General features: G+C 41.1%; 1 protein-coding gene across 1 annotated transcript in view; it reads right to left on the bottom strand.

Moving 5' to 3' along the window:
* Window positions 1-1,045: 1,045 nt before the first annotated feature.
* The window catches only part of kcnc4 (potassium voltage-gated channel, Shaw-related subfamily, member 4), a 30,790-nt gene continuing 16,785 nt past the window's right edge, over window positions 1,046-15,050 (bottom strand). Inside the window, exons 2-4 of the mRNA XM_059333760.1 lie at window positions 6,953-7,889; window positions 5,946-6,122; window positions 1,046-1,470 (exon numbers count right to left, since the gene is read on the bottom strand). Coding sequence (XP_059189743.1) covers window positions 1,403-1,470; window positions 5,946-6,122; window positions 6,953-7,889 — 1,182 coding nt within the window. The 3' untranslated portion in view covers window positions 1,046-1,402. The remainder of the gene's footprint in view (window positions 1,471-5,945; window positions 6,123-6,952; window positions 7,890-15,050) is intronic.

Genomic DNA, 15,050 nt, shown 5'->3' with positions numbered 1-15,050 from the left:
GAAAATCACACTAACAAATGCAACATCGCAATAGCAAAAGTGTTGCCATAAAACATACAAGTTAAAAGTTTACTTCTAGAACATTAAATATTCATGACTAAATAAACCAAAATTGACCAATAAGCAATAATAGTTACCTAAAGTTATAAATATTTATTAAGACTTTATCCGAAAACTTGGCTAATCTGCTTCATCAGGACTGTGTGTGCGTGATTTGATCATATTTTTTTTTGCTGACTCGTTTCCAATGAAAGTAGTCAGCACAAGTGGCCAGATGACATCATACGCTCATTTGCATATTGGCAGTGATGGGGAGTAGTGAACTACATGTAATTAAACTTGTAGTTTAATGACATTTTGCAGTGGCTTCTTGCTGGTAGCTCAACTACATTCATATATTTGCACTGTGACTCAAGATACTTTTTTTTGCCATTTTTTTGTGTACATAAATGACTGAAACAAACAATGTTTCTCACTGATAGACATTGTATATAAAACCAAAGCTGACATTCATGGCACTTTCATTAATAGTTATGTTTTGGGTTTATGTGTCACCTGTTAACTCAACTGAGTGGCTTTTTTTGTATATGAATATTCTGTTATACTTTTGCATCACATGTACATTGTCTATTTGTGAGGGAGGGACACTGTGCTGCTGGCAGGAGAGTTGTGGAATATGATATATTTGAATGAGCAGGTTGCTAAATGTGTTGCTCGATCACTTTTTTTTTAGAAATTACGTAATTAAAAGTTTATGAAAAGTTGCTAAACCTAGCGAGAAAGTCAGCACATTGGCAACACTGGGTTTGGCTGACTGTGACTAAACAACCCACCAACAGTCATCAGATTCACATTAATCCTGATTGGTGCATGGACCCTTTTTCCAACTAAGCCCCGCCCACTTAAAACCCATCAGAATAGCACAGAGAAAAAAAAGAAAGAGAAATCTGTGATGTGTAGAAACCTAAACTGTTCCAACAATGGCAGAAATTGTGTGATGATGTGGGACCCTGTCTGTCACAAGAAGAAACTCATTAAGAAAATATGTCTTCAGAGCTTTTAAGACTACGAAAGGTCCACTAAATGATAAGCATATTAATGGTAGCCAGTACATTATACAATGGTAGATCATGCAACACATGCAGAATGCTTTGTAACATGTAAATGAGAGTACAAACAGTAAGTCTGCTACGCAACTGATTTTCTACCTCCAGGCTTTGGATGTTGGACAGGAGATAAAACAAAATTAAATTTAAAAATAAAAACCTTGTCTTGAATAAAAAGGATTTGCTCCACAGTTCATTTAGGGTGGGAAACAGAGCAGGGACGAGAGCTGAAGCTCTGCACAGCATGTACTCCACCATAAGTTCATGCTCTTTCTCCTTATCGTAGCCAATCAGCATCAGGTCAGCGTGGTGACCTCCGGCTGAGCGTAGTTTCCAGTGGCAGCGAGGAAGTCTTTACAGCCCTCTGTTAAGAAACACAAGGGACAGAAACACAACGAAACACAGTGACTTATATGTTACAAGACGTGGAAAACAGTCCTTGGAGTGAAATAGTAGTGATGTTGCGCATTGAAACATCTCTGCTGAATAAAAGCTTCTCAGGCTGTGAACCCTTTCCTGTCACCTGGGAGCACTTATAGCACTTCTGTCTATATTAAAAACATAGATATAATATGATATAATCTGCTAATAGCACTGTGTAATTATAGTTATAAGCACTCAAATATTAATAATGCTTTATAACAATGATCATCACACATTAAAAAGCATTTTATAGGGCCTGGTGGCTCTTCATTAGAGCATAAACCACTTAGTCCTTGCAACGCAGCAGATCAGGTTCAAATCCGACATGGAGCACTTTCCTTTACAACCTGGTCCTGAACACCACTAAGAGTAAGAAGGTAATTGTGGATTACAGGAGAAGCAGAAGGACAGCACATGCTCCACTTTCCATACACGGAGAGGAAGTGGAGCGTGTGCAGAACATCAAGTTCCTGGGAATCCACATCACAGCTGACCTCACCTGGACTCTTAACACCTCCTACTTGGTGAAGAAGGCTCAACAAAGGCTCTTCTTCCTGCCTCCTCTGTCTCGGTGGGACTATATGGTATGCACAAGACAGGAAGGACTTAGCCCTGGTAGTTAGAACAGCACAGAGGATTGTGGGACGACCATTCCCAGACCTGGACTCAGTGTATTCTGGCCGCCTCAAGAAGAAGTAAGGCCAGCAGTACCGCCATAGATCCCACCCAGGTCACAGAGGACTACGCTGTCCCCCTGGCTTCAGGACGGAGGTTCAGAACCATGAAAAAAATTATTCCCCAGAGCCTCCATCACACCTTCTGCACACACACACACACACACACACACACACCTAAAACTGTGACACTTTATGCACAGCACTTGATTTTTGCTGCTAAGTATTTATTTATTAGAACCCATAAAAGTGAATGCACTTTGTCGTCCACCTGTGCCGAGAACGAAGATGCTCAGCCCACCCTTATCTCCCGTCACCCCACCCACCCCCGGCCAAAGCTTTGACTATTCCATTTTGATTACCACCAACGCAGGTCCCAAAAAATGACATTCTAACTGACTAATATTTTAGGGCTTCTCCCCGGACAGAGAAATCCTACAGAGCCAAACTTCAAAGGGCAGCAGGAGGCTTTTGCTATGACCACCCATGTTGTTAATGGAAACCTATTAGTAGCAATCATCCAGAGGAGCCACCGGGGAAGATGGAGGCTCATCCGAGCTCAGAAGCCTTTTCTCTGCTCGCCTGTGTACCCGCCTGCTGCTTCCTCTCAGCAGCACTTGAATGCTTTGCCACACCATTATGCACTCATAGTAAGGAGACGAGCTGGCGGTTGTCACGACGCTCAGGCAATGCTCTTTGTCCACCAGTACGATGTTTGCATGTAGAAATTGTGGCGGCGAGTGTTAACATTGTTGTATGACGACCGTAATCACTTCAAATCCAGCAGCATTTTGTTCTCACTGCAGGGCGGGCCACCATTTCCTGTCACTGATAACCATCTGAGCATCTTCAAACCTGCTGCATCCATCTGTCCTTCTCTCTGCTTCCTTCCATACTGCTCTGGTGAAATATGATCCATGCCTTATGTCCTGTAACCCTGGAATTAACCTAACACCATCCCCTATGGGCACAGAGCCTCTGTCATAATCTGTCTCCATCTAAGCAGTTAGAAATGGCTGCAAGCTCAAAGCTAGACTTCTGCATGTTGAAAAGAAACAAGGAGTATTTATTTCTGAACAGTTTCCAACACTGTAAGGAAACAGTGAGTCCATTTGAGGTCTTTTCTGCAGGTAATGTGCACTCAAATGTGTTGTGCATGTGTGATATTCCCCTGTAATAGACTGGGATGTCATTATCCACATACTCACCAGACACAGGGCTTGGGATTGAATTACCCCCTCTCCTCTCTCTCTCAAAGATTAGTTTTGAGGTGTTCTGGCTTTGCTCAGCTTTCAATTGTTTTTGTCTCTGCTATCAGAAGAAAGCTCGCTCAACAATTTCATGAGCTGACCAGATAATTTAGCGTATTATTAGAGAAGTCAGCGTGAAAGCAGGCTGCTGTTGATTTGTGCTTCACCGTGTTTGTGTCTTTCCCACTGTGACGGCGAGGCTGAAGATTTTATATTGACACACGATTTCCTCCGCTGAGCATCACAACATGTCCACAATCACATCGTCTCTTCTATCTGACAGATATAACAGGCTGTTTTTTTTTCCATCTGCATGTGACAACACGCCTTTAATTAATACCAATCTACAACACTCAAAACATTCAGGGATTGACGAGGCTTTCAACGAACACATTCAAATACAATTTCCTTGTAATGGGCTGTCAAAAAGAAAAGGGGCAAGTATATTGTCTCATAGGAGCCAAGCTACAGTAAGTGCTCCATTTATGTGTTGTTTTGAGCTTGACAGTGATGCACTAATGAGCTTTGGTAGAAAAATGCATCCCGGTAAAGTGCAGTTTTGCAGGAAAACACCTTCAGAGTCAGGATGTTGACTGGGTGGGATGTATGCTCAGGATGTCAGGAATGAATCCACGACTGCCAAATATAGAGCCTCTTCTCACAAGGGGCTTCTGGGTACTTTGGGAAGCTCAGTTGTGAGATCCAGCAGCCATTCAAGCAGAGAGGGATGGAAGGCTGACAAGGGGATGTAAACTGAGAAAATCTTTTTTTGTACCCATGTTACCTGCTTCAGATGGCTCTTTCACTGTTTAAATTACAGAAACAGGTAGAGTTGTGAATCAGCAGAGGCCCCAAGATACGATTTTATCCTGATAATTGAGATATGATATTATTGTGATTTTAAGCATTTTGCGATATGGTGAGTATTGCAATACAATACATTGCGACTTAACTGTTTAACTGCATTTTGTGTCCACAAAATTAAATTAAATCAAGAATTGTTTTGTCAAATAACAGAAAATTCTCAGTCTATTCATCTCACTTCAGTCTATTTATTTCTCCACAATGAGAGTCAAACCCACAGACTAACCAACAAAGTATTCAGTCAAACTGAACTTAACTGATATCAAACATGTATGGACGACAACAACTGCTTCATTTTCTCAAACGTTCCTCAACTTTAAGCTTCACTGCTTTGCATTTTTTTGAATGAAACAGAAAAAAAGCCTAACTTTGCAGCGTTATTTCGACAACTTCCGACACGATATCCTGCACATGGTAACTATAGATATAGTATCTTCAGTATATTCTTAAAAGTGAGCCCGCTACAGTCTCATGAAAAAAACAAAAATGGTGAATATATCAATATATCAATATTGATACTTGGCAGCCATGAATAAATATGATATTGCCACACAAAATATTGGGAAAAATTGGGAATCCTACTAACACAGAGTAAACCAGGCAGACAGAGCTGGCAACCTCACAGCTAAACTAGCATCTGACTCTGTCTATGATGACTAAATCTGTGTTACCTGTTTCCAATGGTGGAATGTGACTAAGTACGTTTACTCAAGTACTGTACTTAATTTGTATACAATTTTGAGGTATGTGTACTTTACTTGAGTATTTCCATTTTATGTAACTTTATACTTCTACTTCACTACATTTTGAGGCAAATTGTACTTTTTACTCCACTACTTTAAGCTGACAACTTTAGTTACTTTTCAGGTCGAGATTTAACTTAAAAAACATGATAAATTTAAAGAGATTTGACTTTCTGTTTTAGTTAAACCTCATAACAGTATATTGAGGAGTTAAAATCAGCCCTACCTTGAGAAAATGAATGTTGCTTACATAAATGCATCAAAAATTATAATCCAATAATATATTTGGAATATATAAAACAAACTGAGTGGGTCCATTCTGCATAAGTTTTGAATGCAGGACTTGTAGTGGAGTAATTTCACAGTGTGGTATTAGTAGGGATCTGAATACTTTTTTTTTTTTTTACCACTGCCTGTTTCAGCTTGTTGTCCGTTCATGTTGTGTTTCATTCTGTGTAAATTGTCCTTGAGTTTTGTGAAAGGCACTATATAAATCCAAGATATTACTATTATTATTGTTGTTGTTGTTGTTGTTGTTGTTATCATCATTATTATTATTATTTTTATTATTAATGCAGGAAGTACTCCCAAGCCATAACTCTCCCCAGAGACTCAGTTAAAGAGCTTCCAATCGCTCAAAAAAAAAATCCATATTAACATCCCTCATGATGATGAATTGTAACACACTGGTACTAGTTGCATTTATCGCTTTAACCAGGTGTATTTTCCCTGAATACAATTCCATTTTTAATAAAGGAAACACTGAACGTCTGACAACAAGTGAATTTAACCAAAGCACAGATTAAAAAGCATGCAGTACAACATACAACAGTGCAGTCAGTAACTGTGTATATTCAGATCTTTACTGATATGTAGGGAATTTACCAGTATGGACGTTGGGGTCGTCAGAGGTTAAGAGGAAGCAGGCGGCCTCCTTCTTATTTTTGTCTCGCCCCCGGGTGCACCGCAGGGACCACTTTTCACTGGGGGACAGCGGCTGGGTCAGGCTACAGCCTTCCTCCTCTGAAAGGGCCACATTTGCATCTCCATTCTGTTTGGAGTCTGACAGGAAGACAAAAACACACAACGACGTAAATGCCAAAGCTTTTACTGAGCTGCCCTGAGGGCCCAGACAAAGGCACAGGTACAGTAGATTGCATAAAATCTGTATTTTTCTGTGATGAAATTCAATTTGTCTGAGCCGTTATAAGGATTAATTTGATCCCGCTGTCTTACTGTCTGTATGAGTAACCACAATTCATCTGTCAGACAAACTCTGAAAAGCCTAAAAGAAAAACAGAAGCTGTATATGTTACTATTAGACTCAAATATTCATCATTAAACAAACCCAATGATCAAAATAATATTTCTCAATTGAAAAAAAAAGAAATTAAATAACTGTTAACTGTAACTGTTTAATGGGTCTTTTCACCAGAATTACTTCCCCTCTTGTGTATTTATACCAAAAACACACCAAGCAGCAATAATGATGCTTTCTGTGGCCGGGAGGTGTGCTCACATGTTTCAGCAACATATTCTTATGAATGGAATTGTGTTAGTGTACTGCTAACAACATTAAATTATATATTGTAAATATTAATTTAAAAGTTCAATCTTTACAGCAATAGTGCCCCCATTACTTTGGTTAATGCTAGTTTAAAAATGTAAAAATACAATATTTGTGTGGTAGAACGTAGTAAGGAGACATGACTGTTTTAATTTAAAAAAGGTATGTTTTTGTATTGGATTGGCATCAGAAAACCTGAAAAGTAAAACTTGAGTAAATTAAACCAGAACAACCGGCGCGGCTGGTATACCACAAAAGGTAAGAGAGGAAATGTTATTCTGTATTTCTGGTGAACTGGCCCTTTAACGTCACACTATGTTCTTACCTGAGCGGTTCCTGCTGACGCTCTCCTCAGCAGCCAGCGGACACGTGTCGCTCTGAGTGCTGTCTCTGTGCGAGTTTGTTTCTGACTTCCCAAACGAGACCGAGTCAGTCGGAGCATCCGGGTTCCGGTTGTGCTTCTTCTTCTTTTTTGGCAGCTTCTGTTTGGCCATAGCCAGCGAGTAGTACATCCCAAAGTTATTAACGATGACGGGCACCGGCATGGCGATGGTCAGCACCCCGGCCAGCGCGCACAGCGCCCCCACCATCATGCCCAGCCATGTCTTTGGGTACATATCTCCATAGCCCAGCGTCGTCATGGTGACCACCGCCCACCAGAAGCTGATGGGGATGTTCTTGAAGTGTGTGTGATTGGTGCCACTGGGGTCATTGGGGCTGGCCCCAATGCGCTCAGCGTAGTATATCATGGTGGCAAAGATGAGTACGCCCAGGGCCAAGAAGATGATGAGAAGGAGGAACTCGTTGACGCTGGCCCTCAGCGTGTGGCCCAGCACGCGCAATCCCACAAAGTGCCGCGTCAGCTTGAAGATTCGGAGGATTCGAACAAAGCGAACCACACGGAGGAAACCCAGCACGTCGCTGGCAGCTTTGGACGACTGACCCTTCAGGCACAACTCCAGATAGAACGGCAGGATGGCCACAAAGTCAATGATGTTGAGCGTGTTCTTGATGAAGACCTTCTTGTTGGGGCAGCAGATGATTCGCACCAGGAATTCAAATGTGAACCACACCACACAGACGCCCTCCACCATGAAGAGGATAGGTTTGGTCACCATCTCTGGCCTCTGGATTTCTTGTGTTGTGTTGCCCACTTTAACATTCTCAGTCCGGTTCTGCAGTTCATTGAAGACTTCATGGGTCTCCAGGCAGAAGTTGGTGATGGACACTAGGATGAAAAACAAAGAGGCAAACGCCACTCCCTGCAGAAGACAGATAAAACAATTAATCATTCATGACTTTCAACACATTAATAAGCAAGATGTTTTCTGTCAAGGCTTCCATTAAAACCATTGTCTACATGATGTGTGCGCCTCTATTTTTCAATCAGTGCCATGTGTAATTATATCATAAGACGTCTATTTATCAACTTTACAGTATCACCAGTAAAAAGAAGAGGATGTGCCAGTCAAGTCTGTAAAGCTGCATGTTTGGAGGGATTATTTCACGACGGAGGCAGCGAGTGTCAAGTGATTGACAGTAAGCAGAGACTAAAATAATGAACACACTGATATGAGAACACTTAAGTCAGCCACAAATAAACAACATCAAAGTAGATGTACGTACACTGTGAAGAATCACCGACTGTGAAGTTAGTTTTGCTCGTAAAAGAAAAATGGCTGCAAAAAACTTTCATCTGAAGAGAAGAAAATGAGCCCAGAAATCGCTAACTCTGCTGACTGCCTGCAGAAACCAGCAGGAACATAATATAAATGCCTACTCATTATACAAAGGAGAAGGGTTGCACATACCTCTGTGACAAACCTTTACCCACCTACCTGTAATTACCAATAACTGTTTAGCAGGTATACTGTTAACAACATTCACGATCATAGTTCAAGTTCAAGTTTTAATGTAGGTCAATACTGGGTCAATGGTACAATGAAATGTTTTTGACAAGAAAACAGGTCAGCTCAGCAAAAAGAGCACTGGTCATATATAAGACAAAATAAGATAAAATGACAGTCATAAGATAATTGATAATACACCGTAAGATATGATGGAATGACAAAAATAAAATGTAGTGCTATACATACAAGTGAGGATTGTGTGCAAAATTAAACAAAAGCACCCGTCCCGTATTGAGTTGAAGAGGGACGCACTTTGTCCCGTATTATTGTGACAGTCAAAAAATAGTCAGTAAATGTCAATGAAAAATAAATTTTTAATTTATTTTTTAATAAAAACAGGGCGCCTTATATGTAAACTTAAGGTAAATTTGTTCCCAGGCCCTATCCTGCTCTGTGACCAATGAACTGACAGCATATTCACACACGAGTATGACGATACAGAATACACTCATCCCATTGGTCGAAGAGAAGATAGCAGAAAACAACAAAGCAGCATTCGTATGGACAGTGACACAGACGCCGACACTGCTTTACGGGGCGATACACCTTCGAGCAGCAATGCCACTAGTACTCCTCCGAGAAAAATCCAATATGGTGTCTCGTCTCGCGAGCTGAGTGTATCGTCACACCCCTAGTAAATTGTGATGACAGCAGGTGAGCAGATACACTCACCAGCCATTTTATTATAGGACACCTATCACCTGCTCCTTAACGCAAATATCTAATCAGCCAATCACATGGCAGCAACACAATGCATTTATGCATGTAGACATGGTGAAGACGACCTGCTGAAGTTCAAACTGAGCATCAGAATGGAGAAGAAAAATGATTTAAGTGACTTTAAACGTGGCATGGTTGTTGGTGCCAGACGCGCTGGTCTGAGTATTTTACAAACTGCTGATTTTCACACACAACCATCTGTAGGGTTTATAGATTATTGTCTGAAAAATAGAAAATAACCAGTGAGACTTGATACCTTGTTGATTCCAGAGGAGGTCAGAGGAGAATGACCAGACAGGTTTGAGATGATAGAAAGGCAACAGTCACTAAAATAACCACTCGTTACAACCAAGCTATGCAAAAGACCATCTCTGAATGCACAACATGTCGAACTTTGAAGCAGATGGGCTTCAGCAGCAGAAGACCACACCACCACTTTATTAGGTACACATTGCTAGATAATAAAGCAGCTGGTGAGTGTATGTGATGTAACATATAAAGGTTATGAGTTAGGAAGCCCGGTGGTAGAAACTTATATCTGGTAGTGCATGCAGTCATGTTCCTTTATCAACAGTAACAAGGAAAACAGTATGCATGCAGGGTGGCTGTGGTGTTAGTTTAGCTTGTTAGCATGCTAACATTTGCTAGTTAAGCACAGATAAGACTGAGAGAACTGTCACTTGTTTGGGAGCTATTTGAAAACTGAAGAATCGGACAAATAAGTAAATAATTTTTTTTTTTTTTTTGGGGGGGCTTTATTGAAAGAGACAGAGTGAAGGGGGAGACAGAGGGGAAGACATGCGGGAAAGGGCTCCGAGCCGGATTCGAACCCGGGCCGCCCGCTTACGAGGACAATGCCTCCATGGTACATGCTCTACCAGGTGTGCCACCGGGAACACCCTAAGTAAATAAATTTGACCTCATTTTGGCTGCAGATAAAAAAAATACCAAAAGACTAAAAGTAAAATGGTGCACACCGTCTTCAGATTGAACACTGCACCCTACACTGATCCTGGGGGGAAAACCAAATATCATTTCAGCTTGAGACGATCAAATTATTATTAAAAGTTCGTAATGAACACAAAAATGTGTTTAAATCTAACCAAAAAAAGTAAATAACCAAAGAAACCAAAGTAAAACTAAACCAAATGTAACACACACACACTCCAAAAATCTACTTTCTTCCAGCTCCACTGCCACTGTGTGCCTCCTCATGACATTCTATTACCTGCCAAGAAATTATTAATTCTCATGCTTGTCCACTGCCACTCTAGGATTAGTGAGTGAATATATAGATATATTTTTCATTTGAAAATGGACTTGGGAGCCAGGCCAATGTGCTGTGAGAAAACAGACCAATTTCGAACCAATTACTCCCATGAACACAGAGCCTGAATCCTGCTGAGAGGAAACGTGATTTCATTAACAGGAGCCAGTCGGTCTGGAGCAGCAGGGGGCGCTCACATGGTGCCAACACTGACTGAACTGACTATAGCAAATGTGACACTACTGTGTCAGTTGTGTTTCACATATATCACACAGAAAATAGTCTTGTGGTTTTGTGTAATTATATCATAAGACGTCTTTTTATCAAGCTTTACAGTATAACCGGTAAAAAGAAGAGGATGTGTCAATCAAGTCTGTAAAGCTGCATGTTTGGAGGGATTATTTCATGACGGAGGCAGCGAGTGTCAAGTGATTGACAGTAAGCAGAGACTAAAATAATGAACACACTGATATGAGAACACTTAAGTCAGCCACAAATAAAATGATAAGATACAAACTTTGACAACATCAAAGTAGATGTACGTACACGATGAAGAATCACCGACTGTGAAGTTAGTTTTGCTTGTAAAAGAATAAATGGCTGAAAAAAACTCTCATAGTCTTGTGGGTTTGTTTCAGAAAAAAATGAGGATTTTGGTTAGTCTGGTGACAACGCGTCGTCTCCAAAAACAAGTGGAGCAGAGGGAAGTGAAGAGACGAGGGATAATGAGCTGAGTCATCACCTGTCCTGTTGTCCAGTTTATGTTTTAAGCGAGTGAAACAATGCTGTCAGTGTTCCCTCTAATACAATAAAATATAAAACAAAAGATACATCCTACTCGTTCAAATCCAAACAAAATGGTGAGTAAGTCAAACCGCTTTTACAACTCATTGGAGGTAGATTGAACGATGCGGCTGATGCAGCACAATGGCCCTGCCTACCTGTGTTTGTGTTAATATTGTGTGCAAACTGGTACTCGACCTGTCTTTATTGTTTACTAAAGCTTGGACAAATTGTGTTTCCCCTCCAACCTTTCTAATCTTTCAGCTGGATAAATATGTACCGTGCACTTGGATGTTTTCTGCCTCCGGGGGCCTCTCACATATCAGCCAGCTTTATAGTGTTTGGGTCTGCAATTGCAAAAAAACAATAAAGCATGTAATGTGCTTATTCAGTGTGGATCAAATAAAATAACAATGGGATAGCTTATAGAGTTGGAAAAGCAATAATGCACACATGTACTAAATATACAGTATAATACACGTCTGCTCATATCTCTAATGTGCACGCTGATCATGTGCAGCTTTCTACTGTGCAAACCTTGTGCTGCTTTGTCCCTGCAGAGCTTTGAGGCTCTCGCAGCTCCGATCCCCCGAGAAAATGAAGACTGAGCTGCAGGGTGAGAGGGAAGGCTGTGAAGCCTCGACTCTGCCCCAGGAGGAGATCAGAGTTCCCATCGTCGCATGGACACGGTATCCCTGAACATCACCGAGGGGCTGAGTCACACGAATATCATAACATGAAAACAAGACAGAAGCTAAATAGAAACCGAAGCACACGGATGGATTATTTCCTAATTCAGTACATCACAGTGGCTAAAAGTGGTTGTTTAATCTGCAACAGTACATCTAATTTTATAAGATGATCACGTTTTGAATATAAAATCTTCATCTGTAAGGTAACTAGTGACTATAGATGTCCAGGAATAGAAGTCATTTTAATTCTTTTTGGGTTGTATGGCAGTGAAGTAGAGGTATAAGGTAGCAAAAACTTGAAATATTCAAGTAAAATAAATGCTTCAATGTGTTTTAAAAACACATGTATATTTCATTTGCTTGAATTTTTTTTTTTTTAGGTCTTTAGGTCTGAATTTGTATATCCTGCCTCAGTGTGACAAACAGTGTTGTTGTTTACTTGGTTTAATCTGAAAACTGTGTTTCATGTTTTATTCACAGAAAATTACTCATTCACACACAGTTTCTCTCTCTCAGACACACACTGGTGCAAAATATGTTTTAATTTTGTCCTTTCATCCATGACTTCCTGTTTGAGCCAGATCCAGTCAGTGCCAGACAATTAAGGTGGGCTCCACCAAACCAGTCTGTTTTCAAAGTCCATTTATAAAGAGAATGTCCCTGCTTTTCATCCATCCTCTCTGGACGGTTAAGTCCTACGGTGGGTTCTTCTTCTTCTTGCACAACAGACTCAGTGGCCCAAGCATGAGGGATTTTAAAATAAATGTATTTTTAATATTTATTTATTTTTAACTACAGTGGAGTGGCTTGGTGAGAAACATAGATATACTGGTTGTTGAGCTCACCAGTGAGGACAGCAGGTCTGAGACCAAGTTTCTTTACCCTCACACTTCCAACTACTGAGATTAAGATTAAGATGAATTCATTCATTGAATAGAATTCATTAGACACACCCATTAGACACACAGTATGCCGATCTGTGATCTTCACAAGGCGGCTGTGGCTCAGTTGGTAGAGCGACGTCTTCTGAACGGAGGGTTGGTGGTTCGATCCCTGACCATGGCAGCCTACATGTCGAAGTATCCTTGAGCAAGATACTGAATCCCAAATTGCTCCCGATGCTGCGTTCATCGGTGTGTGAATGAATTCCCAATGGTGGCAGGTGGCACCGTTTAGGGTAGCCTCTGCCACCAGTATGAATGTGTGTGTGAATGGGTGAATGAGCACAGTCTGTAGTGTAAAGCGCTTTGAGTGGTCGCAAAGCAACTAGAAAAGCGCTATATAAGTGCAGGTCCATTTACCATCTACAAGCTCTGGTCAGATATTGACAACCCACCACAAAACATGTAATAATGTTGTCTATACGTCATTTGCACAACTGCATATTTGCCCTGTTTTTTTTATTTTTGCGCTGATTTTTCTGATTACCCTTATGATGGAGGAAGGGTTCTGGTTTGGTGACCTTAGAATTAAATATCTGTTTTTTTCAAATTATGTGGTTGTTTGGCTTTATCAGGCCGGGACCTACGACATGCATTTGGCTGGTTTGCAGCAGAGTGTGAAGCTGTTGGGATAATAGTCAGCACCTCCAAGTCTGAGGCCGGGAAAACAGTGGACTGCCCCCTCTCGGTGGGGAGAGAGGTACTGCCTCAGCCATATCAGGGTCCTGTTCACGAGTGAGGGTAGGACAGAGCATGAGATGGACAGGAGACTGTTGTGGTGTAGATAGATCTGAGCCAGAAGGCTAAGCTCTCGATTTGCCGGTCCATCTGACCGAAAGAACCAGATCGTGGATACAAGCAGCTGAAATGAGTCCTGGGCACGTCCACCTGGTTGGAGGCCCCGGACACGATGTAGATATAGTTCTCTTATAGTTTTTCTTATTGTATTTTTATTCTATTTCATTTTATATGTTAATTCCATTTATCTATTTTTTATGTTCCTGTGTTATTCCTTATTCCGTTTATTCTGCTGTCTGTGTGTCTGACAATTTAGACCATAGGTTTAGACAGACACAGTTTTGTGAGTAGCCACTTTCTAAATTTAACCTGCCAGGAATGACCTCCACTAAGTAACGAGCTGGACATTCACTATTATCCACCTCTCACCCTGCAAACAAGTAGTAGGTTGCTGCCTGGTCAATGTCCTGCCAGCAAAGCCTCAGTAAATGTCATTTCTCAAATGTTTCCAGCTGTTCCATCATTGCTCAGATCTGCTTTGGTTTCATGCATCTATGCACTCCAAGTGACATTAATTATATAACAGAAGACATAAGGGCACTTTTCTGGCTTTGACAAAAACACATAACACAGAAGCAGCTCCGTCTGTATGACAACAAAGCAGCAGCCGCCAAAATAAAAACTGTGCGTCCTGCTGCTGTTCAGATGCTCGTGATGAGCCCAACAGACCCCGACAGCGTTCAGTTTACTCAAACAGCAAACGGTTTATACCAGAACTAAACAGAGCTGGGTATCTGCAGCCGGGGGCAACTCTGTGCAGGGAAGTTGCTGGAGGTCCTGGCACACACGACAACAATTTGCTCTGCTCATAAAAGGCTCAACAAGAAAGTCTAACAATAACACGACACAGCTTGACCTCACACCTGTGTCTGTGTGTGTCTGCATGACTGCCACTTCTCTTGCTCACAATATTTGAGTTTTCTTAGTGAAGTGTTTGTCTCTTTGCCTGTTTGTATTCTCATTATGTGTGCATGCCTGCAAGTCTTTATCTTGGTTAATAAATCTTGCAGCATTTAAATGCGTCACTGTAGTTTATTTAAGGCCTGACACGGAGGGAAACCACAAACTGATGTTTACAGCTGCAGGGTGAGAACTTTAAACACAGTCAGTGTCGGAGTGATTGCCATAATGTCTCTCTGCCACCACAGAGTTTCATTGTTGCTGTGCTCAGCCTGCGAATGAGAACACTGTAGATTATATCTTGCATAATCTTCCTGAGGGTTAAAGCTGATACATGCACTACATTTTCTACGTTTTTCTAGTTACTTCCTACTTCTGTGGTCTGTTTGCTGTTTAGCTGATTTCCCTCCTT

The sequence above is a fragment of the Centropristis striata genome, chromosome 5 (assembly GCF_030273125.1).
Source record: "Centropristis striata isolate RG_2023a ecotype Rhode Island chromosome 5, C.striata_1.0, whole genome shotgun sequence".
Classification (NCBI taxonomy): Eukaryota; Metazoa; Chordata; class Actinopteri; order Perciformes; family Serranidae; genus Centropristis; species Centropristis striata.
This window is presented reverse-complemented; position numbering and strand designations above follow the sequence as displayed.